Raw genomic sequence first — 25,374 nt, forward strand, 5'->3', positions numbered from 1 at the left:
GCCAGGCTCCCGTTTGGGGCCGTCCTTGCAAGCAAGGTGCTCTGCCGCTGGGGGGCTCTGGCCCCCTAGTTTCTTTTCCCCTCGCAACTCTGCCAGCCCGCCGCCAGGGCTACCCCAACCAGCGCCTGCTGCTCGCTGCTCTCTCTCCCCTTTGGCTCTTAGGCGAGCACAATGAAATCCTGTGTCTCTGCAACCCCCGCGCCGTGCAGCCGGAGCAGCCAGGCGGCTTAAACACCAAGGAGGAAAACGCTCGGAGCGACTTTGCGTTTCCAAACCAGGGGGGGGGGGGTTCTCCAGCGCCGTAAACCGAATTGGAGCTACTGCGTTGGGCAGAGAGGGAGAAAAACCCTCCTCGGTCCGGGTCTGGGAGGGATGGTATTTGCAGTCGCCGCGAGGAGGCTCACTGGATTGGACTGGTCCGGCGGTGCAAATCTGGAAGTTTGTAAGTTTCGAGATGGTTTTATGAATTGCTGAGCATTTCTGGAGGGACCCCCCGCCGCCCGTCGCCCCCTTTCCATGTTGATTTCCTTCCTCGGCGCTGCTTTGGGCTTCTGGAACTACAAAGAAACCACAAGGATGTTGGAAGGAGGGTTTTTCGCTCCGGGATCGGAGCTTGCCTTTGCAGTCGCCGGAGGAGGAAGAAGCCCTTGAGACGGATCGCTGGCTCTTGAGCTCTTTCGCCCGAGAGATTTCGACCGGGGAACCGCATGATCCGAACGCCAACTTGGTGACACTGTAAGGATCTGATTTTTTAAAAAATAGAGAGTTCGTGCGAAACGGGATTAAAACAAGGAGCCGGACGAGGAGGAAAGGAAGAGAAAACGCACGGGCTGTACAGACGCCCCCCGTCCCCCGGTTTGAACATTAAATCGCAGACTCGCGAGCAAGTTTTTCTCAGCCTCGTGCCGTCCACCGCGGCGAGGCTTCCCCACGCGAGCGATTTCCTGGCCCGAAGCGCTCCCGTGCCTGCCTCCCGTGCCCCCACCCGCCCAGCAGCTTTTCAGGCTGCCCTCGGTCCTTTGGGGCCATGGCTTCTCCCCTGCGAAAAGTTGTCTCTTGACTTTTCTGATCCGTGTGAATTTTTGTGCCTCCCTAAAAAGTTGACAAACCACTGCTTCAAAAAGCAGCTGTCCATTTTAGGACTCCTTGGGGGGGGGCGGATTTTTAAGAGCCCCCCGTCCGATGCCCCGATGCCTTTTTATTAAATGTCCATCGCCAGCAACTCTCGGCTGCATCCTGGTCAGTTTCGTAGAATCATAGAATCAGGGTTTTTTCCCCCTCAGTTTGTTGCATTCATTTGCTAGCAGATCTCCAACGGGGAAGCGCTTGGTTTATACCCTGCACTAAATCTGTCAAAGGCTGCCGGATGGTTATAATAATTCACAGGAGTTGACTGCAAAAAGAAAACCCCGATCCGCATCTTCGCCCACCCTCGCACCCACCCATGGGGCACTGAGTGTGGCACTCGATCGCCCCCTTGCCAACGCCCGCGGTGAGCTCCAGCGCGCCCGGAGGAGCAGCGGCGGCCCGGGCCCGCGCGATGGGGGACACGGCTCCCCCCCAAGCGCCGGCTCTCCTGGGAGGAGGCGGCTCGGTGGCAGCAGCGGCGCCGCGAGTGCACAGCGCCATCGTGGAGCGGCTGCGGGCGCGCATCGCCATCTGCCGCCAGCACCACCTGAACTGCGAGGGGCGCTATGAGCGCGGCCGGGCCGAGAGCTCGGACCGCGAGCGGGAGAGCACCTTGCAACTGCTCAGCCTCGTGCAGCACGGCCAGGCGGCCAGGAAGGGCAGCAAGCACGCCAAGACGGCGGCGGGGGGGACCGGCGGGGGCGCCTCCACTGCCGCCGCCTCCAGCGCCGCAGCGCCCCCGCCGGCGGACTACTATCACCAGCAGCTGCTCAGCAACGGAACCGCTGGTGTCAGGAGTGGGATCAACGGGGAGCAGCAGGGCTCTGCGGCGGGAGGGGAGCAGAGGAACCCGGCTCTGGTCGCGGTGAGTCGACCCATCCCTTTTTTATTTCTAAACCAGAAGAACAAGATCGGGGTCCAGGAACACCTTAAAGACCAACTAGATTTTTAGGGCTTTGTAGAGTCAAAGCTCCTTTCTTGAGATACGTTTACCTCCACTTCTGATTGTATCTGAAGAAGGGAGCTTGACTCTAGAAAGCTCATACCCTGGAAATCTAGTTGGCCTTTATGGTGTGACTGGACCTGAATCTTGGTCTACTACTACAGAACACCAGCATCTGAAGGGCTTACCCTGTTCGTTCCTGCATAAGGTTCCATAAGTCAGAGCTGACTTGGTGCGTCGGACTGTTAACATATCTGTTTAGTGAATGTTTGTAGTCCAATGCATCTGATGAAGTGAGGAAAGGCTAAAGTGTCTGGGACTTTTCCGTTTTAGAAAAGAGACGATTAAGGGGGGGACATGATAGAAGTATATAAAATTATGCACGGGATAGAGAGGGTGGACAGAGGGAACTTTCTGTCTCTCTTCCGAAATACTAGAACTCGAGAACATCTGATGAAGCTGATGGGCAGTAGATTCAAGGTGGACAAAAGGAAATACTTCTGTACACAACAAGTGATTAATATGAGGAATTTGCTGCCAGAGGATGTAGTGACGACTGCAGGCACAGATAATCCCCTTTTCAAAAAAGGGGATTAGACAGATTCATGGAGGATAGGCCTATTAGTGGCCGCTAAAGGAGAACCTCCACATTCAGAGGCAGTAGACCTCTGAGTATCAGTGCCAGGAGACAACTTCAGGGCACGTTGTCTATGCCCTGCTGTTGGCCTTCCAGAATAACTAGTTGGCCACTTTGTGAGACAGGATGTTGGACTAGATAGACCGCTAGTCTGACCCAGCAGGGCTCTTCTCATGTTCGTATGAGCTCCAACGTATGGATCTTCATGCAGGAATAAATTTAATTGTCTTTTAAGATGCCACTGGAATCCTATTTGGTTTTATCATATTTGTTCATTTGTCTGTTTGTTTTCCTCACCTACGAAAACCAGCTTTTCCTGGCCTGCAGACAGCATCATCAGAATGTTTAGCGTGATAGAGCATAGTACAAACTGTCCAATGAAGCTCACGGTAGTTTTGCAAGGTAGATTTTCTGCATTTCAGACCGCTATGATAGACACAGGAGCAGGGCTGGGTTACAAGACAAATCTGATGATCTTTTGCCAGATCCTCCCTATCTCAGGATGAGAGATCCAGGCCAGTGGGCTTTCAAGTGCATTTATCCACGTAATAGATAAATGGAACCAGGCAGTGGAGGAAACAAATCAATTCCCCCTTTTTTCCCATGTCAAAGATGCTGAGCCTAACATCAAGTAGAAATCCGGCATGTGGACCTTATTAATTTTATTGCAATGTATCATGTAAAAAGTCTAGACGACTTCTTAAAACAGACAAATTCATAGCAAATAGGTTTATCGATGGCTTTTTAGCCGTGGTAGCCAATGAACCTCCATGCTCAGAGGCAGTATGCCTTTGAATATTGGATATTGAACGCATCCCAGAGACCTGAAACCAACCCATTTGAAACAGGATGTAGGACTAACTGGATTCCTAGGCCCTTTTCCCACTGCTTACCTTCACTTGCAACGATGCGGAACATGAGCCGATCTTCCGCGGTTTTTGCACGATGTTCCGTGTCGTTGTGAGTGAAGGTAAGCAGTGTGAAAAGGGCCGTAGTCTGAATGCCCCTTCTTGCTTACGTTCTTGCTGCACCTCTGTAGTGAAACTAGACAGTGGAACTTCTACCAGTCTGTGAACCCCCAGATGGAAATTGCATAGTAAATAAAAAATGATCTGGCACGTCCTGAGAGTGCGACTGCGCATTGTGCGCTGGTGGCCTGGGCGATGTTTGACCGCCTCCCCCGCAAGGAGCATCAAACGCTAAAAAGATCGTGTGTTGTTCCTCAAAGGTATTGTGTGTTTTTAATATTTCTGCACTATTTTTTTCATCTTGAAAAGCAGACAAAGGTGGGCAACTTCTGCTACTCATATAAGATGCGAGCACTTGTGCAATGTCCTTGTAAACAGGAGTAAAGAGAGAGCAGAGACCCAGGAGGGTCTTGACTCAGTGTATGGGCCTATGTGTTGAGTGAGCATGCATGTGACTTGGGAGGTATATGCTGTCTGAAGAACTGCCAGAGCTACCAGGAGTTCCTCCCCTGTTCTTCAAGCACCATCTCCAAAGGCAATCACTTGCTGAGACAATTTTGTTACACAAAATAACAAAATCTGTATCGCCCCTAGTAACGGTCTTCACTTACTCCTTGTCCTCATCATAGCTGTGTATCTTAGCATTGCTCCTTGGTTGTTGGTTACTGGTAGATGCTGGAGTTGTGGCTTCCAGAAACCAATAGTATGAAGCCACAAGTTAGGCGGTACCGCAGTTGTGGAGCTCATGGGTGCAGCAGGCCAAAGGCAGCATCTCATTGCTTCCGGCACATGATATTGTGGAGCATGGGCAGCCAATTGGCACTGCATGTGTAGCTCATGTGGTTTCTCAAATTTTCCTGTGAACGGGGCTGTTACAGGTGCAAAGCAATTGGAGATCGTAAACATTGCACAACTGAGATTTTCCATGCGTGCCTCTGGAATAACTCAAATTGCATAGATCAAGACTTGAGGGTTGCTGCTGGGGCTTTAAGCAGGCCAAGGGAAGTTTCTGGAGATGTTAATGTACCACTGTGCCTAGCAAAGCCGCACCACTGAAACGCCTCCATGCCACATTATGGGGGAGATTGTACAATGGAAAGTATATGGATGTTGAACATTGGCTTGGATTCTTTGGTGTGGCAAGAGATTCTCTAGTGCTGTCTGCTGGTAGGATCAAGGTCTTCATCATGTCATATGGGCTGCCCATTTTCTGAATTGATGAGTTCCAGCTGTGGAGCTTGAATGCTGGTACTACTTATGTCACATCAGAGTATCGTGCGGTGAGCCATTGCGAATGCATTTCTTCCAGTACATTCCTATGACAGCAATATGTGAGTTAAACATATTCAGCTTACTGTGATTAACACATTGAGCTGTGTAGGCAGGCTATTCTGCGCTGTATGGAGCTGAAAAGGGGAGGATGCAGTTCTCCTGGTACTTAAAATTGTTGCACATTAAAGTTTCTGTTGAAATAATGTGTCAAGCTTTAGTCACAGGGTCCCAAAGAAACTGTAGATATGTTCTTTTTTCCAAACCAACCTTGGTTTTCAAAGTAACTCTTTGTTCTCCTCCTAAGTAGGCGGTACTCTGTCGTTTTAAAGGACAAAGTTCTGTCACTGACTATTGGAATACGGTTAACTTGCAGGCCAGATGAGGACTAGAGAAATCACCAGTAGAAAAAGTGGTTTCCCAAGCTCTGTACAGGTGTAAGCCATTATGACCACAGGGACCTGGTAACCCCTTGGACATACTTGGACAATTATGAAAGAAATGTTTGTATGTCACAGCTATAGTGGGAAAACAGCAAAGAACTCTTTCAGTATCTATGAAGTGAGTCAATGCTATATTATTTTGAAGCTGTCAATAACTGCCAGTAAGATTACCTGTAGCATAGGGGTTAAGTGGTTGGGTTGCAAATCAGCACTCTGCTGGTTCGAATCCCACTACTGCCATGCGCTTGGCAGGTGGCCTTGGGTAAGCCACTCCTCTCAGCCCCAGCTCCCCAGCTGCATTGTGGGAATAAAAATAACACTGACTTTGCTCACTGTTCTGAGCGGGCAATAATCTGTCTAGAAGAGTGGTATATAAACGCAGTTGTTCTGGTTGTTGCTGCTGCTTGTTATGACCTTTACTTTTGGGGGGTAGGTTTTTCTTTTAATCTTCCCCTTACACCCTCTGGGTAGTTTGCTGCCACCAGGAATATATTATTTCAAAATATTTTATTCAAATTTCCCCTTTGGTAACGTGTTTAAGCGTCAGGCTCCTTCGTGGTTCTACGTGGCCCTGAGGATATGAATGGGATATAGCAATGACAGCTACACTGGGATATAACAAAACAAAATAAATGTTTATTTTTCAAGAAGCGTATTGGTTTCATAAAAGTAGTTCTTAGTTCTTAAAGTTACTTCATTTACTCTCATTCACACAGATCTCTTCTAAGGCTTCACACACAGTCAGCCTCTTTCTTCAACTCAATATTTCTCTCACAGAAATGTTTAAAACTCCTCAGGCAGCACACAGCTAGCCTCTCTTTCTCTGACTCTCATTCACAGAAATATTAAACCTGCTCAGGCAGCACACAGCTGGCCTCCCTTTCCCTGACTGAGTGTCCTTTCACAAACATGCTCAGTTCAGGTTCCACACAGGTCATATTTCTCTCATAAACACTTCAACATATTCAGGCAGCACACAGCCAGCCTGCTTTCTTCTGACTGAAAACTTTTCTCTCTGCACTGTCAGTCTAAACTGCATTCACTCCGCCCACACTCTCAGTCATCAACCAATCATATCACTCACTCATCCCTCTCTTTCACCCCCCACTCTTCACCTAGCTCAAACCAAGCATTCAAAGACACATGCACACATTTAGTTGGAATCATTACACTGCTGTTGTTGTTATTACCTTTGGTGAAGAACAATAACTTCCATGCACCCTTCTGCAAGGCTGTTCACTTGGAACGTATTCATTGCATAGCTGTACAGCTGTAAGTACAAGAGAAGGTAATAAAACTTAGTGTGTCTGTAGCACATTTTTAAAAGGAGGGTTATATGGAATATTTACACCAACCTCATAAGGTAGGCCAATATTGCAGATGTGAAGTGGTTGGAACCAGATTGAAAGTGCAATTCCCACTGGTTCCCCCTTCCGGCTGCAGAACCCTCCCTCCCCCCGCTTCATGTCATTCCTCTGGGATTCCACGTCCCCTAAGCGTAGCATTTCATGGAGATCAGTGAGTTGCGGTGGGAAAAGGGGAGGCAGGAAAGTTCCATTCTGCCACTGGAAGATTTTGTCTGGATCTAGCCCAGTATGGTATAGTGGTTAAACTGTTGAACTGGGGATGTGGAGATCCAGGTTCAAATCTCCCCACAGCCATGAAGCTGCCTGGGTGATCTTGGGCCACTCATCCTCTGTTTGCCTAGCCGACTTCACAGGGTTGTTGTGAGGATAAAATGGAGGGGAGCTCCCTGGAGGAAGGGCAGGATTAAAATGCAGAGGGAGTGGGTGCAGCTGAGACAGTGGCTCGCTTAAGGCTGCATGCTGAAGTTATGATACTTGGACCCGAGGTTTTTTTTCTGGGAAAAGAGGTGGTGGAAGTGGGTTGCCCTCAGAGAAAATCATCACATGGCTGGTGGCCCTGCCCCCTGATCTCCAGACAGAGGGGAGTGGAGATTGCCCTCGACGCAGAGGGCCATCTAAGCTCCCCTCTGTCTGGAGATCAGGGGGCGGGGCCACCAGCCATGTGACCATTTTCAAGAGGTTCTGGAACTCTGTTCCACCACGTTCCTGCAGAAAAAAAGCCCTGCTTTTGGACCCTTTCTGCTCCTACCACCACTTTGTCACAAGAGTGCTGAGTAAGAAACACATTTCCCTGCTTGAAGAACATGTACGGCAAACTAGCCTTGTTGCTTAACATTACTGAGGTGAACAGATGTTTCTTAGCAGGAGGAGGGGAGGGAGCTGGAAACCTGAGGTTTCCAGTTCTAAAACTGACTTTGCATTTGTTTTCCAATCACTGTAGGACATATTACACGAATTTTCAGGAACTTGTCAGACGCTGACACGTAGCAAATGAATGGCAGCTGGAAAGACATCTTGGTTTGCTTTTAACCAAAAGACCCAAACAAGAACAACACGTTAGGGAAATGATTCCATCCTCCTGATCAATGAGCCGAAGGGCCTGATCCCAACAGGAATTGCTCTGGAGTGAACCCAGTTGACATGCAGCTCAAGAGAGCTGAGCTGAATAGGGGCCTTGCAAGACAGCTAATTTTTGTGGCGAGGTTAAAAGAATTATTCTGCAGATGGTGAAATCCCCCATGTTCAGGACTTATCTGGTTTGGTAAGTGTAGACTGAGGGCCAAGCTACAAGTGACGAATGACGCTTGAATGGCAAGTGGATCGAGTGGAGCTCAAGTGGAGGGCAAGTGAACAGAGAGAAATACACTTGCCGTACAAGCGTCATTCGTCACTTGTAGCTTGGCCCTGAGATTCCAAGCACGTTCACTAGGAAGTAAGTCCCATCAAACTTATTGGGACTTAGTTCTCAGCACACATACTTTGGATTCCACAGGTATGCAAGCCACAATCTCTTAGGCCATCCTGGGGGTGAAAACACTAGCCCACCTTGCACGATTTTTATAAAGAATGATAATGAGATAGACTAGGATCTGAGATATCTGCTGCTCTATCCTAGAAGCTCAATGAGTGACTGTGAGCCAGTCAGACTCTCTCACCCTAATCTACCTCACAGGGTTGTTTTGTGAGATCAAAATGGAGGAAGAGATAATAATGCTCTCAGCTGCTTTGGGTCTCCCTCGAGGAGGAAAATGGTGGTTTAAAAAATCCTAAAAAAGAAAACGATGTCTGAGATTGTATGGGTAGGATTGTCAACAGCCTGCTGGAAAAAAGTGTCCTGTTGCTTTAACAGAAGCTTAATCGGATTTTTTTTTTATCTCCATGCCAGGAAAAGCTTCAACTGCCCATCTCCTCCTCTATTAAAATTCAAGACATTTTTTTTCCCTCCATGCTGCTGGCAACCCTAATATGGGTAGTTATGAAAAGAATAATTCCTTCTGATAACACCAGGTCAGGTAAAAGGTGAAGCATATTGCTTCGTGATGTTGGGTTGCAGCTTTGATGGAAACTTGGGTCAAGCCGCCAGGTCAAGCCACAGAAGTTCTCTTACAGAATCACCCTGCCTCAAGGCTCAGCTCTGCCACATATACTCTTGCCAATAAGGGGTGTTTTACTCCATTTCTTCCAGCATTGAGAAAGTGAGAAGAAGAGTGTAGGGAGAGAGCCAGGGTGTCGGTCATCAAAGAATGGGACCTCAGGGGCCAAGATGAAAGGCAGAAATAAATATCTCCTCACACATCACAAATTTCATAATTTGAAGTCTCTGGTATCCTTCATGGTTTACACAGGTGCAGCATTCCTGCTCGGAGGGGTTTGCTCTCATGCCAGCACATGCAAATGGCTTCCCATGCATGCCAAAAGTCTCCGTGCAGACCGACTCTCAGAAAGGCGCGGAAAGGTTTTGGGTACATTATCATACGCAGCATTTGAGCTGCCAGAATCCTTTCCTATATATTGCTTCGTGATCCTTTTTTGTGTGGTGTTCTGAGATGTATATCAAATGTGAGCCTACATTCTGCACTGTTCGTAGGGAGAGCCGAAACCAGTGTTTGCAAATGTTCAAACTTTGCTGAGATTGTCTGTTTACTGTTTTTCCAATTAAAGCATGTAATTTGAATGTGAACTCTTATGCCAGAATCTGACATGTGCGAGTCGGCTCATATGCATGTTTACTGAATTGTACAGCTGAGACGTACTCTGGAGTAAGTGTGTGTAGGCATGTTGGAATCTCTTCTATGTTTTGGGAAGCGTAAAATGTGAAGTCTAAGAAGCTCTTGGCATAGCTTACCTTTGCGCATCAACCATGGAATGCTATGCAATGCTCAGCATCATTGTGGGGCAGTTACCAATGCAATGAAACCAACTGCATGCTAAAATCAGGTTCTGTCAATGAGAAACACCATTGTATGTCAACTTATCAAATACTATTTGTTTATTCCTTAGTTGGCTTATTTCATTTATAGCCCACTTTCTCAGTGAGACTCAAGGCAAGAATTAGAAAACAATGTTTTTAAAAAGGCCAATATAAAATGTACAACAGTGCAATAAAACTAGATTACAAAACTAGAGAACCATGAGATAAAACGTATAATATATCCAATGCATAATGGAATATTTCTTTAAAAGAACTGTCACATATATTAAAACTACAACCCTATTCCCTTTATAAAAGTGCCCCCTTGATCAATTTTGTTTTATCATTCCAGAGCGGCTCTAGCAAATCCTGTCAATTACTAAATATTGGAATTTTTTTTAAGATAGTAAAGCTGGATAACAAATATTGGAATTCAGAAAAAATAGAATTTGAGAGTAAATCCATTCCCGCTCTAGATGAAGCTGAAGTAGTTCAGGGTTCCTCCTTTGGCTTTCTAGATTTTCTTCAGAAAGGCAGATGAAGTTTAAGACAGTAGGAATTGAGCAGCTCTGCATTCCAAAATGATTTTGAGTTGCTCCACTGCAAATCAAACATTCATGCCACCAGGAGATTGCGTGCTGCAAAGAAACTGAGATGGGGGGGGGGGGTGATGATAACGCTAGCCTACCTGACAGGGTTGTTGTGAGGATAACAAGATTGTAGGGGAATGCACCCCCCTCCCCAAAATTCGGGTTTCCTGCTTCAGGTTTACCCAAAGTGGGGGGAAAAATTGGAATTGCCAGAATCCCAAAGTGGCAAGGTGCTTCAGGATTCTGGTATATAGCTCGCTTCGGTATGCTCCATAAAGATTTGGAGCATACTGAAGTGAGGATTATAAACCATAGTTTAAGCACATTGTAATTTTTCTTGTTTTTATAAATGAATTCATCTTTAACGTTCTTGAGTTGTGATTTGGGGAGGCCAAAGTTTATTTCGGAGATGGAGGGCTGTTAAAATCCCAACTCCTTATTTGAAGGTGAGTTGTCAACAGCTCTGAAATGAAACAAGAACAGATAGGGGCTGGGGAGGAGCATCACAGATTGTAAATCCAACAAATGAAGTATGAAGATGCACAGTCCCTCCCCATTGTTACCTTCACAACAGTCTTGTGAGGGAGACTGAGGAACTGTGACTGATCTGAGGGCCTCTGGTGAACTTTGGTAAAACGATATGAGCTATGGTGAGCTATGATAAAACCATAGAGTTTCTGACAATTCCTAAAGTGACATCATGTCACTTCTGTTTTTTTTCCCAGAAATGGCATCACAGTGCACACAACACTGGCTTTTTAAAAAATTTATTTTTCTCACCTCTTCCAACGGCAGTGGACAACAAAGATTGCTGGTGGAAGGGCAACCCTATCAGGCAGACAACATCCCGTTAAGCCTCTAGTAAAGGATAATTTATCTCCAGGCTGCGATCCTACCCAACCTTTTAACCACTATACAAAACTGCTTCTTGAAGGGAGTCATTGGGAAACCATCACCTAACAATTATGAAACAGTGAGGTAACATCCACAGTCATTAAGAAACTGATTTTGGCTCCAGTCCCATTTGGCCAAACCCTTTCACTTTGATCAGACGCCCACCTCCCAATAATGTATGCACATACGCACCTATATAATTACCGTTGTCAAGGTTTTAAACTGGTTTTTATTTGAAATTTCAACCCATTTTTGTGGCTGTTTCTATCTTTATTTTTTTAATTGGTTTCTTGTTATTTAGGACTCTTTATTGCTGTAGGCTGCCTCACAGATATTTATACGGAGAGGCCGAGTATAAATAAATAAAATCGGGTCGTCAACAACAGAGCTTAACTCTCTTGAGAGAAATTTTGGCTACAAATACACAAAAAGTATCTCTGTCCTTCTGTGGAATAGGAATTCAACACTTTTTGAGGAGGAAATTTTAGTCAGGGCCCTATGGAAGCAGTTTCCATGCTAGGCCTAAGTCCTCTAGTAAGCAAAGACTGTGCCTGAGCTTACATAGTCTGCCTCTCTGTTATCAAATGAAATAACCTATTTTTTAAAACCCTGTACAGAGGGTCACACTTTTTCTTCAGCTTAAGTTCATACTATTTTTTCTTACATGCAAAGCCCTTCCATGTAAGGAAATGCCTCAAACCCCTGTGTAGATTATCACATGTGGTGAAAAGTGCTTTAAGTCATAGCTGACTTATGGCAAGTCCTGCTGGTGTTTTCAAGGCAAGAGTAACAAATCAGTTTGCCATTGCCTGCTTCTGGATAGCAACCCTTGTCTTCATTGGAGAGTCTCCCATTCAATTACTAACCAAGGCCAACGTTGCTTAGCTTCCAAGATCTGACAAGATTGGGGTATCCAGGGGCATACACAGGTCAGGGCAAATTATCACATACATACGTGAATTTCATGGCATGTGTCTGCACTGCAGCGCCAGGATTCACTGCGATTAATACTATTGCTCCCTTTCCCTCCCCCCAAACTAATTTTGTTAATACACTCATACAACTTTTCATATCTGCTTAACCTCTGAAACGTATGTGAACATGTTGTTGGAATGTACTGCCAAGTAAAGTAAATGCCAAAAAGACACTGTAATTCTTCTTTGATTTCTTTCCTCTGCCGTGCAACATGATCTTCTTTGGGAATGGAATCTGAATGACCTTGATACAAAGAGTTAATTACATTTTATTGCTGTACCTCACTTCTGTTTGCCTTCTCTACAAGGAGCTTGGGATGGAATGCATAATTTTCTCCCTATTTTGTCTAGCCGGCAGCTTCAAGGTCGGGGACATGGGGGTGACATGTCATCATCGGTGATGTTGGATAGCTCTAGAAATCGCCAGAAACTATTTATTTATTTTCGATTTTTATTCCGCCCTCCCCACATTTCCAGAAAGCTCAGGTTTAATAAAACCATCAAGTTCCTGGTGATTCCTAGAGCGATGGTGTTTTCAGCTTTTCCCCAAGTGGTGTCAGGGCACAGACAAAACTGTCATCACTTCCAGATGCATGAGAAATGATGTCAGCCTCACCAGCAGTAAGTCTCCCACCACTTGCCAGGCTCTATCTGGCAACCCTAGCCATATGTTAACCCAGGTAGAAGGGGGAGGGGGTTGTGTTCCTTTAACACAGTAGATGGGATTTCAGCGGAGAAAGCTTGTTGCGAAGTGGGGAGAAAAGCAAAGCCTGGTGAAATTATTAATTGACTTCATTTATACCCTATCTTTCTCCCCTCTGGGGACCTGAAGAGACTTATATAATTGTCCTCTCCTCCATTTTATCCGTACAACAACCCTGTGAGGTACGTTAGACTGGGAGTATGTAAGATCTAAGGTTACCCAGCACATTTCCATGGCAGATTGAGGTTTCCAACCTTGGTCTCCCAGATCTTAGTCCAACAGTCTAGCCACTACAGCACACTACAGGGATCCGTCCCGTTTGTCCTTTCTCTCTCTTACTATTTCCAGAAGAAATTTAAACAAAGGTTTGGGCACACCTCTACTGCAACTGACCTTAGGCTGGTGTTCAACTGACTGATGGCTCTGGGGTACTGTCTGGAGGGAGGTGGTTGGGGATTCATATAAGTGAGCTTTCGAAAACCTGCCTGAGTACTCTCACATTCTGAAGTGGTACAGTCCTCTCCTGCCACATGATCAGTGCTCATAACTTTTACTGTGCAAGCTTACATGTGTTTGTCCAAAAGAAATTCCATTAACTTGGATGGGGTTTGCTCCCAATTCAGTGTGTACAGGATTGTAACCTGTGATTCTTAAAAGAACCCAGCCAACTCTGGTTGCCAACTCTGGGTTGGGAAATTCCTGGAGATTTGGAGAGTGGAGCCGGGGGGGGTGAGGTTTGGGGGGAGCTCACCAGGTACAAGGCCATACGGTCCACTTTCCAAAGCAGCCATTTTCTCCAGGGGAATTGTTCTCTGTAGTCTGGAGATCAGTTGTAATTCCACGAGATCTCCAAGGCTCTGCCTGAAGGATAGAGGCTCTACCAGCCTGTCTTGATTTCTTGTAATGTTCTGACCAGCCGACAGCCATAAAGATTTTTTTTCTGTTGCTTCAGCAAGAAGGTATTGAACAGTCCCTCTCTGGACCGGAAAATTTGAGTGTTTAAACAGCCGGTTTCTTTAGCTCGAGCTTAGAAGAAGTTCCCCTTTCTCAGCCACAATCCTGTTCTTTTCCCTTTGCTTCTGCTCAGTCTGTTCATGTCCTTTAATTTTTAGCTTTTGCAGACTTTCACTTCCTTTTTTTGTTTGTCATGATCTAATATGCCCGTGTCTACAACAGGTGTTTGGGTTCAATAACTGTTGGTTTGAGGCTAGAATCTCCGAAGCTGCTGTCCTGTTTATTGAATACATTTATACAGATAAATACATACACAGAATGCTCATAGATAAACATGTAGCTAAAGGAGCAAAGTACAAGCTAAATAGTTTTGCATAAATAAATTTGCTTTCTCAGGAATGCAACTGACAATGTTACTGAGAGTACGCATGTGAAAAAAACTGCAGGCAAATTTCCATTTAAAACAGATTTTTGCAGAAATTCCATTGATATCTTATCCTCCTTCCAGAATAACTTTCCTTTGTTTTAGCCTTGGCTGATACTTTCTGTCCATGATGTCAAATACTTGCTTCAGGGCCTGGATGTACTTATGAATGAGTGGTATACTTGCTGTTGCACTGCATTGTGGGTTTTGTAGTCATAGTGGCGGTGGAAATTGCTGTCAAGTCCTAGCTGAGTTATGGTGACCCCTGCTGGGTTTTTCAAGGCAAGAGACTAACGGAGGTGGTTTGCCATTGATTGCCTCTGCACCTCTGGTCTTCTTTGGAGGTTTCTCATCCAATTACTAAACAAGTCCAACCCTGCTTTACAGCACCATAAACATTTATTGTTCTTGGAAATGGATGTTTTACTGATCAAGAGGAATATGAGTCTCTCAGAAAAGGGTACATTATGGAGAGAATGCTGACAGTTTGGCTCTTGAGTATGAATTAGTGCAGACAGGAATGCAGTTGGTTTGGCCCAAAGGATTGTGCAAGGAAACAACCCTTCTAGTTCCAGTTAGGCTTGCCAACTCCAGGCAGTGAAATTCCTGGAGATTTGGAGGTGGAGCCTGGGGAGAATGGAGTGGGATCTCCACAAGGTATAATGCCAGAGAGTCCACCCACCAAAGCAGCCGTTTTCTCTAAGGAAACTGAACTCTGTCGTCTGGAGTTCAGTTGTAATACTGGGAGATTTCCAGCCCCCACCTAGTGGCTGGCAACCCTAGTTCCTCTCCCTTTTCTTTCTTTTGCGGACCATTCTGAGATTTTTCTTTATTTGTTGACATTATTTCCTAGAAAAAGAGTTTGACTTTTGCTCTTGATAAAGTTTACATTTTGAGACACGATTAGCCATAGCTGGGCAGGAAAAGGAAAGATATAGCACAAAGTGAGGAGAGCTTTTCTGACTCCTTCCTCTGTGTTACATTACCGTCTACTTCTTTACTCAGATTAGAAGCAAAACCAGCCTGAGGCATCAATGTGCATAAATTGTATTGTGTACCAAAGATGGTGCATTTCGATATTTTGGACTTGGCTTAGGACCTAAATGATTGGCTATTCCTGTTTTAAAAGAGAGAAGCTGAAATTCTCTTGCACATCCTTACAAGAATAGAGACAGGAAGCTGGTTATATAGCTTTAGATTGTGACTTCCAAAGCAGATTAAAATTCAGCATTCACTGATCCAGCAACCAGACTGTGAGAGTAACCCTTAGTTTAGTCTTTTAAATAGCAAGCAATAATATTTAGCTTTGAACTACATCTCTTGCTCATACACAGTGGCTACTTTTCATAACAACATTAAAAGCACGTATTTGTCGGACATACCAAAAATAGCACAGGGGAAATCAAACTCGTCTACTTGGGTAAATATTACGTGCCATAAAAAGGTTTCTGAAATAGGGACGCACACATAAAAGCTTTGATGGACTCGTGGGCCAGGAGTTCCTGCTTGCATGGTTTAAGAAATCAATAACAGTGTAAAATATTTAAGGCAGAATATATAATAATGCCATAATTTCCCTGTCAAGATGGTGAATCTGTTTTTGTTTGAATATCTGCCATGCTGGATGTGCACGGTTGTTTTTCGTAAGCATTGGTGAGGGCTGCATGTACTCTGTGTTAAGTAGCAGCAGCAGCAGCAGCAGCAGAAAGATGCATTAAGCTAACCAAAATTTTGTGGCATGTGATCATCTGGGGTTAGCTGCTTGGCCCCCTGAAGCTCAGACCATGTGACTCAGGAGGCTCTTTGGATTAAGGGGTGGAGTCTGGTGGGTCAAAGGGGAGAGCCCGGCTGTGTTTTGTTTCCTGTTGGTTCAAATTGCATCCTGATGAATGGTGGGGCAGAGCTCCTAGGGAAAAAAACTTTTCAAGCCCTGCAGGAAGTAGTCTGCCTCCTTCTCATCTTGATTTTACCCCTTCCCCTAGAGATCATGAGAAGGAAGGTAAATTAGGGAAGGGATCAGATAACCATATGCTTGCAGAGGACACAACAGCAAAATCCTAAGGGCAAGTAAATGAAAAAAATTGTTTCAGAGCAATTTAATTTACTAAAATGTTTTCCTCAATTAGTAAATTTCATTTGTTTTAGCAATTATAAAATAATGACCAAGTGCCAAGAGTGTGTCAATCATACTACCACCTTTGTACCCATTAGCTAATTGAGAACAGTGCGTTAATAACATTTTGGCTGAGCATCTTTCCTCGAACCTCTGCAAACAGCAGAGTTATAGGCTTCCTTTTAGCTTTTCTTTTTAAATGACTATTTGACATTAAGAGTTGTTAATTAAGTGTTGATGGGCCCAGCCATCAGGAGACCAGGAGGGGCAGTGACATGGAGGGGCTGGTCAGTGGTGTGACATCACTGCCAGGGAAACCCCAAAATGTCTTGCCTCTCTAGGAATTGGCCAGCTCTCTATGGTAAAACCATAGAGATTTCAGTGATTCCTAGAGGGGGGTGATATCATTTCCTGGTTTTCCCAAGAAGCGTTGTCAGTCATCTTTAGGGATTGTTGAAAACTCTGTGGTTTTACCGTAGAGCTTCGGCCAGTTCCTAGAGAAGTGAGATGTCACTTTTGGTTTTCCAGCTGGGCAAGCACCAGCTTCTGGGAAATGCCAGCTGGGGGGCAGGGATAGCCCACCCTCACCCAGCGGCTGGCAATTCAGTTCAGAGATTGTGCACAAACCATCCCTGAGAGAGCCACCCTCAGCCCTGCATGTCCTGTTGTAACTATGGCCCTTGGTATCCTGAAAATTAACATTATAATAGATTCGCTGTCTTACTTTAATTACTTCTTTAATTACTTCTCCACCAGGAACAGTTAAGGAGTGCCCTTTTTGCATGGCACAGAAGTTGCTCCTTTAAATCACACCTACCATATAGAGATGATTATTGACAAATAAATTCTGCCCTCTCTCTTCCAGTGGCCTTGCTTCTGATCCCCTGAACAGTATAAACTTGGCTTAAATCATGGGCACAGAAGCGTGGCTCTCAGATTGTATGCAGGAAGCCCTTGGGTTATCAGGCTTCTCACAGAGGGCCAAACGATACATAACGGGCCCAATTGGGATCAGGGTGGCGGGGCTTTATCCCCCTCTCCCCATTTTCCTGATGAAAAATGCTCCAGGGAGAGGCGTTATTTAGCCTGTTGGGAAACCCACAAGTGTCTCAGGGAACACAGCTGCTGAAGGGGGAGAGGTACTAGAGATGAGAGCTGCAGACGCAGGGGCCTGTGCCATTTCCCTGGTTGAGACTGGCCGCTCAAACTATTTAGCTGTGATAAGGGGGAAAGGCGGTAACCATTAACATTCCTGCCTTTTTCATGTTCCCCTACCAGGGTTGAAAGCAGTCTGCAGGAACAAGTTGCAATCAGTGAAAAAACATAGGAGGGGATAATTTTATTATTATTTTTTTTTAAAAAAAAAATTTTAAATTTTTTTTAAATGTATTTATAGTTAAATTATATTTAATCTCTTGTTTCAGGCAAAATGAAAAGATCGCTAACAGTGCCATAAGGTTTTTTTTTAAAATTAAACTTTTATTAAATGTAAAAAGAAAACGACAACAATAAACATTAAACAGCAAATACATGGAGTGATATAATAGTTATTACAAGATTGCTGATTACAAAAAAAAACCCCATTTATAACAGTTGTTTACTGTAGCCTGGGATAATTATTTTTAAACCTACCTCCCGAGCCACAGCTTTGATCTGTTTTGCACACCACCTCCCTCCATATGCGCACCCCGTCATCACCGATGGCTTGCTGCTGTGACTAAATTATATATTGAGGGATCCAGCCACAGATTCCTCCAGCATCACATGTAGTAGCTTGGCCCTCAGATGGTCTGTAACGGCAGGCAAGCTCAGTTCATGATCACTGGTCTTGACTGCAGACTGCAGCCTTGTAGGGTTTGGGGGTGGCCTTGCTCACAACTTAGGACGAGCAATGTCCTGGTCCAACCCAATCTTGTCAGATCTCAGAAGCTAATCAGGGTTGACCCTGATTAGTACTTGGATGGGAGACCATCAAGGAAGTCCGCACAGAGGCAGGCAATAGCAAACCGGCTCTGTTCATCTCTTGCCATGAAAATCTTATTTATTTATTTATTTATTTATTTATTTATTTTATTTTATTTATAGTCTGCCTTTCTCACTGAGACTCAAGGCGGATTACGCAGTGTGAAATTAGTACAGTCAATTTCAAGAACAATTCCATAAACAATGCCTTAGGGTAAATAGATACAAGTTCACAAAGATAGCATCAGTAGGAATCTAATACAACATAGTGGTGAGGTCTATGGTTCCTAACTCATTAGTGGACCATCTGAGATCCCCTCCCTACAATATAGCCCTCCTATCTGAGTAAAAAGCCTTTTTGAATAATTTGGTTTTATGAGGTCATCATAAGTCAGCTGTGACTTGATGACACTTTACACAAATGTAACAGAGAGATCCAAGAAGAGTTGCCAGTTGAGTTCCTCTGCAGGGTTGTCAAGGAGAAAAGAATGTCCTGTCCCTTTGATAGGAAAATTTGGGTCCAGTAGCACCTTAAAGGCCAACTGGATTTCCAGGGTATGAGCTTTCGAAATCAAGTTGGTCTTTAAGGTGCTACTGGACCCGAATCTTGCTCTTCTACTACAGACCAACATGGCTTCCCACCTGAAACTGTCCCTTTAATAGACGCTTAATATTTAGAAATGTGTAGTTGAAGCTTTCAGGGCATGGAGGTAAATAACATCCCTGGGTAAATAACATTGGATGAAGTCTTTATTAAGGGGCAGGACATGTTTTTTTCACCCACTTAGCTTTTGGCAATCCTTGCATGGAACACACACTTTATTTATTTATTTATTTATTTATTTATTTATTTATTTATTTATTTATTTATTCGATTTATAGCCTGCCCACCCTACGAATGGGCTCAGGGTGGATTACAATAAAACGCTCAATAGGCATTAAAATATATAAATACAGTTAAAAACCAAAAAGACTATAAATACAAGCATATTGCATGTATTGTATATACAACGCCTTCTGGAATCTTCTCTACCATGCAGGGATTCCTTCATATCCGTAGTTAATCCCCCGCATCTAGGAGTACTTTCACACAAAGCCATTATCTTGTTTTGAATCAGGTTTCGTCTCAAATACAGTAAAAGCAAGGTGAGGTCATTTCAAAGGTGGCACATCCAGATAAGTAAGTTTAAACTATATACATAGAACTTTTGGATCAGATTTTGAATTATATATATATTATATATCAGATTATATATATATAATTATATATATAATCAGATTATATATATAATCAGATTATATATATATATATATATATTATATTATATTATATTATATTATATTATATTATATTATATTATATTATATTATATTATATTATATTATATTATATTATATATATTATATATATAATATATAATATATATTATATTATATATTATATTATATATATTATATTATATATATATATATATTATAATCAGATTATATATATAATCAGATTATATATATTATATATCAGATTATATATATATAAGCAGCTCATTACGAAGCGCTGAAAACAGTTCAGATAGCAGCTTGGAAACGCAACTGTACAACAAAAAGTGGGAAAGGTGGTTTCACAAAAAAAATGATCAAACCTTCCTAAAAACAGGACAATCGTGCTTGACCTTTAAGACATCTGAAATGAAAAATGTTTAACTGTTTGCCATCAGCATCGGCAATGGTTTAAAGATCCTGCCTGTCTGCAAAAAAAAGTTCTCCATCAGCTGCCAAAGTGGATCAAACAGCCCATGTGAAAATGATCCACCTCAATGTAGTGGCTTCCAAGGCTGCCGACAGGCCTGGAGGAAAATTGCCTGTCCTTCTAATAGGGGCTTAATGTGTAGAAATGGACAGCAGAAGCTGAGGAAAATAACGCCACCTGGTAAATAACGTCCTATTGAACCCCTGCTAAAGGGACAGGACACTAACAGTTCCCCTGAAAGTGAATGTTAGATTAACCACTGTTGTGGAAAGGCAGGTTATTTCCATCCACGTGCTTTCTCTGCCGTAACAGGGGGACCTCCTTCAGGCTCTAGTAGCTGACCAACTCTCTGGAGTCCTATTTCCCTTCTACTTTTCCAAATTTCCCCTTTCCCGTTTGACTTGAGTCACAGCCTTGTAGCGCTTTTGTCTTCTGTGAGGTTGACACAAATCTGCCAGACACATGGTTTCCACATGTTCTCCATGTTTCCCCCCAAACGGCTCTTCTTTTACCATGTGGTGACCTTCCTGACATAAAGTATTTCTTTTTGGCCTGCAGTTTATTTTTCTCTCCCTGCCTCTTTTTCTGTCATGCAGAAAACCTTATTTTCCCAAAGCATGTCTCTCTGTTACAAAAGTGTTTACCCAGGACTGGTTTACAGGGGTAATTTTCCCACCAGAAAAGGTAGGGCAAATAACTTTACTACTGCTAAATCACCAGCATCATAAAAGAACTGGGAATTTAGCAAAAGTAATGATTGAAACAGACAAGGGTTGTGATTGATTGGGTACGCTGAGGCCACAATTCAAAGGAACATCTAAAGAAGCGTTTAACATTTAACGTGAGATTATCTGAACAGGGATTCAGTTCCTGAAAATCAGGTTCTGTGGTCTCAGTTGTGTACTTAAGCTTATTCTTAACAAGCATGTGAATAGTCCCAAACCAGCAAAAGGGGGGAGAGGGGGGAGTTAAGAAAAGGTGTGGAGAAGCTAGTGGTGGGGTGAGGGAAATGATATAATCTCCTGCTCAGAATCTTTTTTATCCACGACAGGCTGCTCAGAGTTCCTTGCTGTCTAGTTTGCAGAATAGAGATGAACTCCAGAATGATATTGGGGCTTCAGAAGCTTCTGCCCCCCCCCAAGCAAAACCTATAACTCGAATGTTTGTCGTTCTCCTTTGTAATGATATCTCCCATCAGCACGGAAAGATTGAACTGAAATGTTGCACGCTAATTCAGGACATAATTCTGTATTTCTGACATAAACTAGTTAAACCTTGTAGCTGTGTTGGGGGTAGGGCTACAAGCCAGGACTGGCACCAGACGTGAGACTGGGGGTGGGGTGGGGGAACATGGGGGCACCATCAGCAGGACAGTGGAACCTCATTTCCAGGGAAAACCTAGAAGTGAAATCAACTAAGATTGCCAACCACCAGATAGGGCCTGGAGATCTCCCAGAATTACAACTGATCTCCATATTACAGAGCTCAGTTTCCCTGGAAAAAATGGCAGCTTTGGAGGATGAACTCTATGGAATTATAGCCCTCTGAGTTTCATCCCCCTCAGCAGGGCCCACCCACAAATCTCCAGGAATTCCCTAACTTGGAGTTGGTGTAACTAGTCGTCACACCATTCTAGGATTCAGTGGAAACTCTATGGTTTTACTGGTGGAGATTTTTTTTCTTAATTCCTCCCAGCCTACTGAAAACCAGCAGTGGGTCAGGGGTGCTAGTGATGGTCTCCTGCCATATTGGGAGACCTAGTAACCTTAGTTGAGGTGTGTGTGTAAAACATACAATGATGTTATCTCTATATTATATTTTCCTGCTCTTCCAGGAAACTCAGAGTGGCATACAAAGTTCTTCTGTCCTCATGGTTAAAGTGTGGACTAAGCTTTCCTGGTTACCTGGCCAACTCGGAGAAAAGGAGGGAAAATAAAGGTTGGAAACAGCCTACTTATTGACCTGAGCATATGCTTGATGGTGACATAATGATGTCACCAGCAAACACACCGATGTTACTTCCTGTGCACCTGGAAGCGATGTCAGCATGCTACTGGTGAAGCCATGGGTTTGGGGCAGAAACCATAGAGTTTTAGCCACAAAACAAGATGGTTTCCAATGGGCCAGTGTTGTGATGGCATCACTTCTGGAAGTGACATCACTATGTCGCAGGCAAGTGTGTGGGAGAGCCAGTAAGTTTTTCCACCACCTACTATCTCCCCCTATCTCCTGCTGGTTGCCAAGGGCAACCTGGCAACCCCCTTCTAGACTAGGATTTGACAGCATCATGTTTGAATCCCCACTCTGTCACAGAAGCTGAGTTGGTGACCTTGGACCAGTCACTCTCTCTTTCTTACTAACCTACTTCACAGGGTGAGGATAAAATGGAAAAGCAGAGAAAGGTGTTATAAGCCACTTTGGGTCCCCATGAGGGGAAACCCAGGATATCATAGAAACATAGGGTTGGAAGGTACCTCTAGGGTCATCTAGTCCAAACCCCCTGCACAATGCAGGAAATTCACAACTACACCCCCCAACTGCCCCAGTGACACTTTCTCCATGCCCAGAAGGTGGTAAAACACCTTTAGGATCCCTAGCCAAACTGGCCTGTGGAAAATGGCTACCTGACTCCAAGGTGGCGATCGGCATTACCCTGGGCATGTAAGAGGCCACAAGAACTAAGCACTGAGTATATTGACATCTAAATAAATAAATTTTATACTCAAAAGAACCTAACAAGATTAGACTGAGAGTGGTTGGCTCAAGGTCATCCAGCAAGTTGTATGACAGAAGTGGGATTTGAATCCAGATCTTTTTGAGTCCTGTGTGACAAAAGCATATGAGCAAATCCAGTGTTGTAAGGAGGGGTAGCCACTAACTGATCCATTGGGAAACAAGCGCTCCTCAACCAGTTTCTGAAAGCAGGTTGTTTATGGCCTGCCTTGGGTCCTGACCATGTCAGAAGTAAGGAGGGGTATACAAATGCTCTAAATAAATATAATTTTAACAGAGTTCAAAGTACACTGTGTGCCTCTTTTTGTGAGTCTTCCAACAGCCTACACTTGTATTTCCTCTTCTCTTTTCTTCCTCTTTTTCCTTCAGTTTCTATTTCTCTCCAAGCTCTACCTCCAACCTTTCTGCTTTGCCTTCCCTTTCCTAAACAACGGTGGTTGTCTCTAGTACAACCCAATCTGGTTTGGCCTGTGACTTAATTTTAGGCCCTGGCCTACCAGATGAAGGCCACAAGGGCAGTTTTTAAAGCATAACCTCATGGTACAATCCGTCTTTGTGCTAGGCAAAGCAATCCCACCATTGGGTTCCCCCCCCCCCATTTACAGAGACTTGTACAAGTCCTCTCAGCTGATGCCAGCACTGAAAACATGAAAGCTGCCTGAAACCAGGAGAGATTGTAGATCGATTGAGATTAATATTGTCTTCTCTGAGGAACAAACTTTATGACAAGAGTTCCCCCGTATGTCCCTGGGTCCTGTAAAGCAGATATAGGCTGGGACTCCCCAGATGAAGTTTAAATTCTTAGGCACATGGGAGCCAATTAGGATTGGGATCCACAGGAAGAGAGGAATTAAGCCTCCCCGTGCCATGCCACCCTCCTGAACTGAAACAGCCCCAGGGAACTATTGATTTATTGATGGATTGATTTATGTCATTTATAGTCCGTCTTTCTCACTGAGACTCAAGGTGGATTACACAGTGTGAGATTGGCACAGTCAATATCAAAAATATTTCCATAAACAATGCCAAAGAGAAATACACTTTGCTTCTTGGGAAATTTACACCTGTACATACTTTGTAAAGCGCTCTGAGTGGGCATTAAGTTGTCCTGAAGGGCAGTACATAAATTGAACGTTGTTGTTGTTATTAGTTTCCTCAGCGGGGCAGATTGCTCCCTGGATCCATTTCAGGCTGGGAAAATGGCATGTGCGGAAGGCTTAAGCCTCTACATACCATGGTCCTGGTTTGAATTGGCCCCCACGCACCTGAAGCAACCACAAAATGGGGCTGCTGGGAGCACTCCTGGTTCCACACTAGTTCCCTGAGAGGAAGTGGGAGCTTCCAAGTGTGGACTGTGTGGCATCACTTCCCCTCTGAGCTCCTTCCACTCTCCAAATTCCACCCTTCCCAGGCACCGCCCTCAAGTTTCCAGGAATTTCCCAAGCCACAGTTGACAACCCTACCTGATCATCTAATGTTCAGCTGGGAACTCTCATGCATGTCCGCTTGACGGGACACAGGACAATCCTGCAGAGAGATCCAGGAACTACCGTGTAGTTAAGCCTTGTCTCTGACAGTAGCTCTCCTTAAGCAAAAGTCTTTCCCATCACTTACTACTTGATCCTTTTAAAGCAGAGATGCCAGGAACCGAACCTGGGACCTTTCTGCATGGCACTCTTAGCGCTGAGCCATGTTGTACAAATTCTGGACACACCCGTTTGGTCTGAACTGTCAGAAGTGATTTCTAGCCTATGAAGAAAACTGAGAAAATACGATGGCAGCGCTTCCCACAGGCTTCAGAGGGGCTGTAACTTTGACTTCTTAAATTGTGTAGCAAAAAAAAAAAAGAAGTGAGCAAATCCCCTCAAGCTAAGGCCCTGCCCAACTGATATACAAATGGGTAAAAGTTTAAAAACAGACACACACACACAATAATCCAGCCTACAGAGGCTGTCCTGTAACTCTACCCAGAACAAGTTTGTGATCCCATCAGGAAATCTTTCAAACTTGTTGCTTTGTAATGATTCTTTGAAAGAATTTCACCTTGTTAGGCTTGTGGTAATCCATAAATCAAGTAAGGCTGGGCGCTGCCGCTCCCTCCTTCTTAGAGTAAAAATGCTTTTTTAGAAAAAAAAATTGTTCAGTGTTTCTGTGTCGCTCTCTTCTTTCCTTTGATCTCATTTGGAGCGCCAAGTTAATGGTAACTTAATCCCCGTCCGTCGCTGTCTCTTTTCATGGATGATCTTTGGTACAAGTCTAGAGCCTGGGTTCAATGATATACTTTTTTTTTTTCCCCCCGGTGCAAAGAAAGAAAGAGGGGAAGCTGTAAGAATGGACCCGAGTGATTGTTTGCTGTGTGGATGGCTGTGATGTTGCCATGGAAAAACGCTGGAGACTTCAAGGGAGAGTTTGTGTTTTGTTCGGCCTCCAGCCAAGCTGGTTTGACTTATTACAACTGTGTGAGTGAAGGAGGCCCTGCAGAACTGTATCTATGTGAATCAAACCATGGGCGAGGTAGAGCGAGCCTGCGGGGCGGGGAGGGGGTGGGAAGGGGATGGCTTTAATCTGGGAGGGCTGGGGCTGAGATTCCACGATGCTAAGTCTGCATTTCAAT

At 44.3% G+C, this 25,374-nt stretch overlaps 1 protein-coding gene across 1 annotated transcript in view; it reads left to right on the top strand.

The window, feature by feature from the left end:
- The first annotated feature begins 1,540 nt into the window (after nucleotides 1-1,540).
- Nucleotides 1,541-25,374, top strand: part of MAML2 (mastermind like transcriptional coactivator 2) — a 233,158-nt gene continuing 209,324 nt past the window's right edge. Inside the window, exon 1 of the mRNA XM_054974874.1 lies at nucleotides 1,541-1,993. Coding sequence (XP_054830849.1) covers nucleotides 1,541-1,993 — 453 coding nt within the window. The remainder of the gene's footprint in view (nucleotides 1,994-25,374) is intronic.

This window comes from Eublepharis macularius, chromosome 3 (genome assembly GCF_028583425.1).
Source record: "Eublepharis macularius isolate TG4126 chromosome 3, MPM_Emac_v1.0, whole genome shotgun sequence".
In the NCBI taxonomy this organism is placed as follows: Eukaryota; Metazoa; Chordata; class Lepidosauria; order Squamata; family Eublepharidae; genus Eublepharis; species Eublepharis macularius.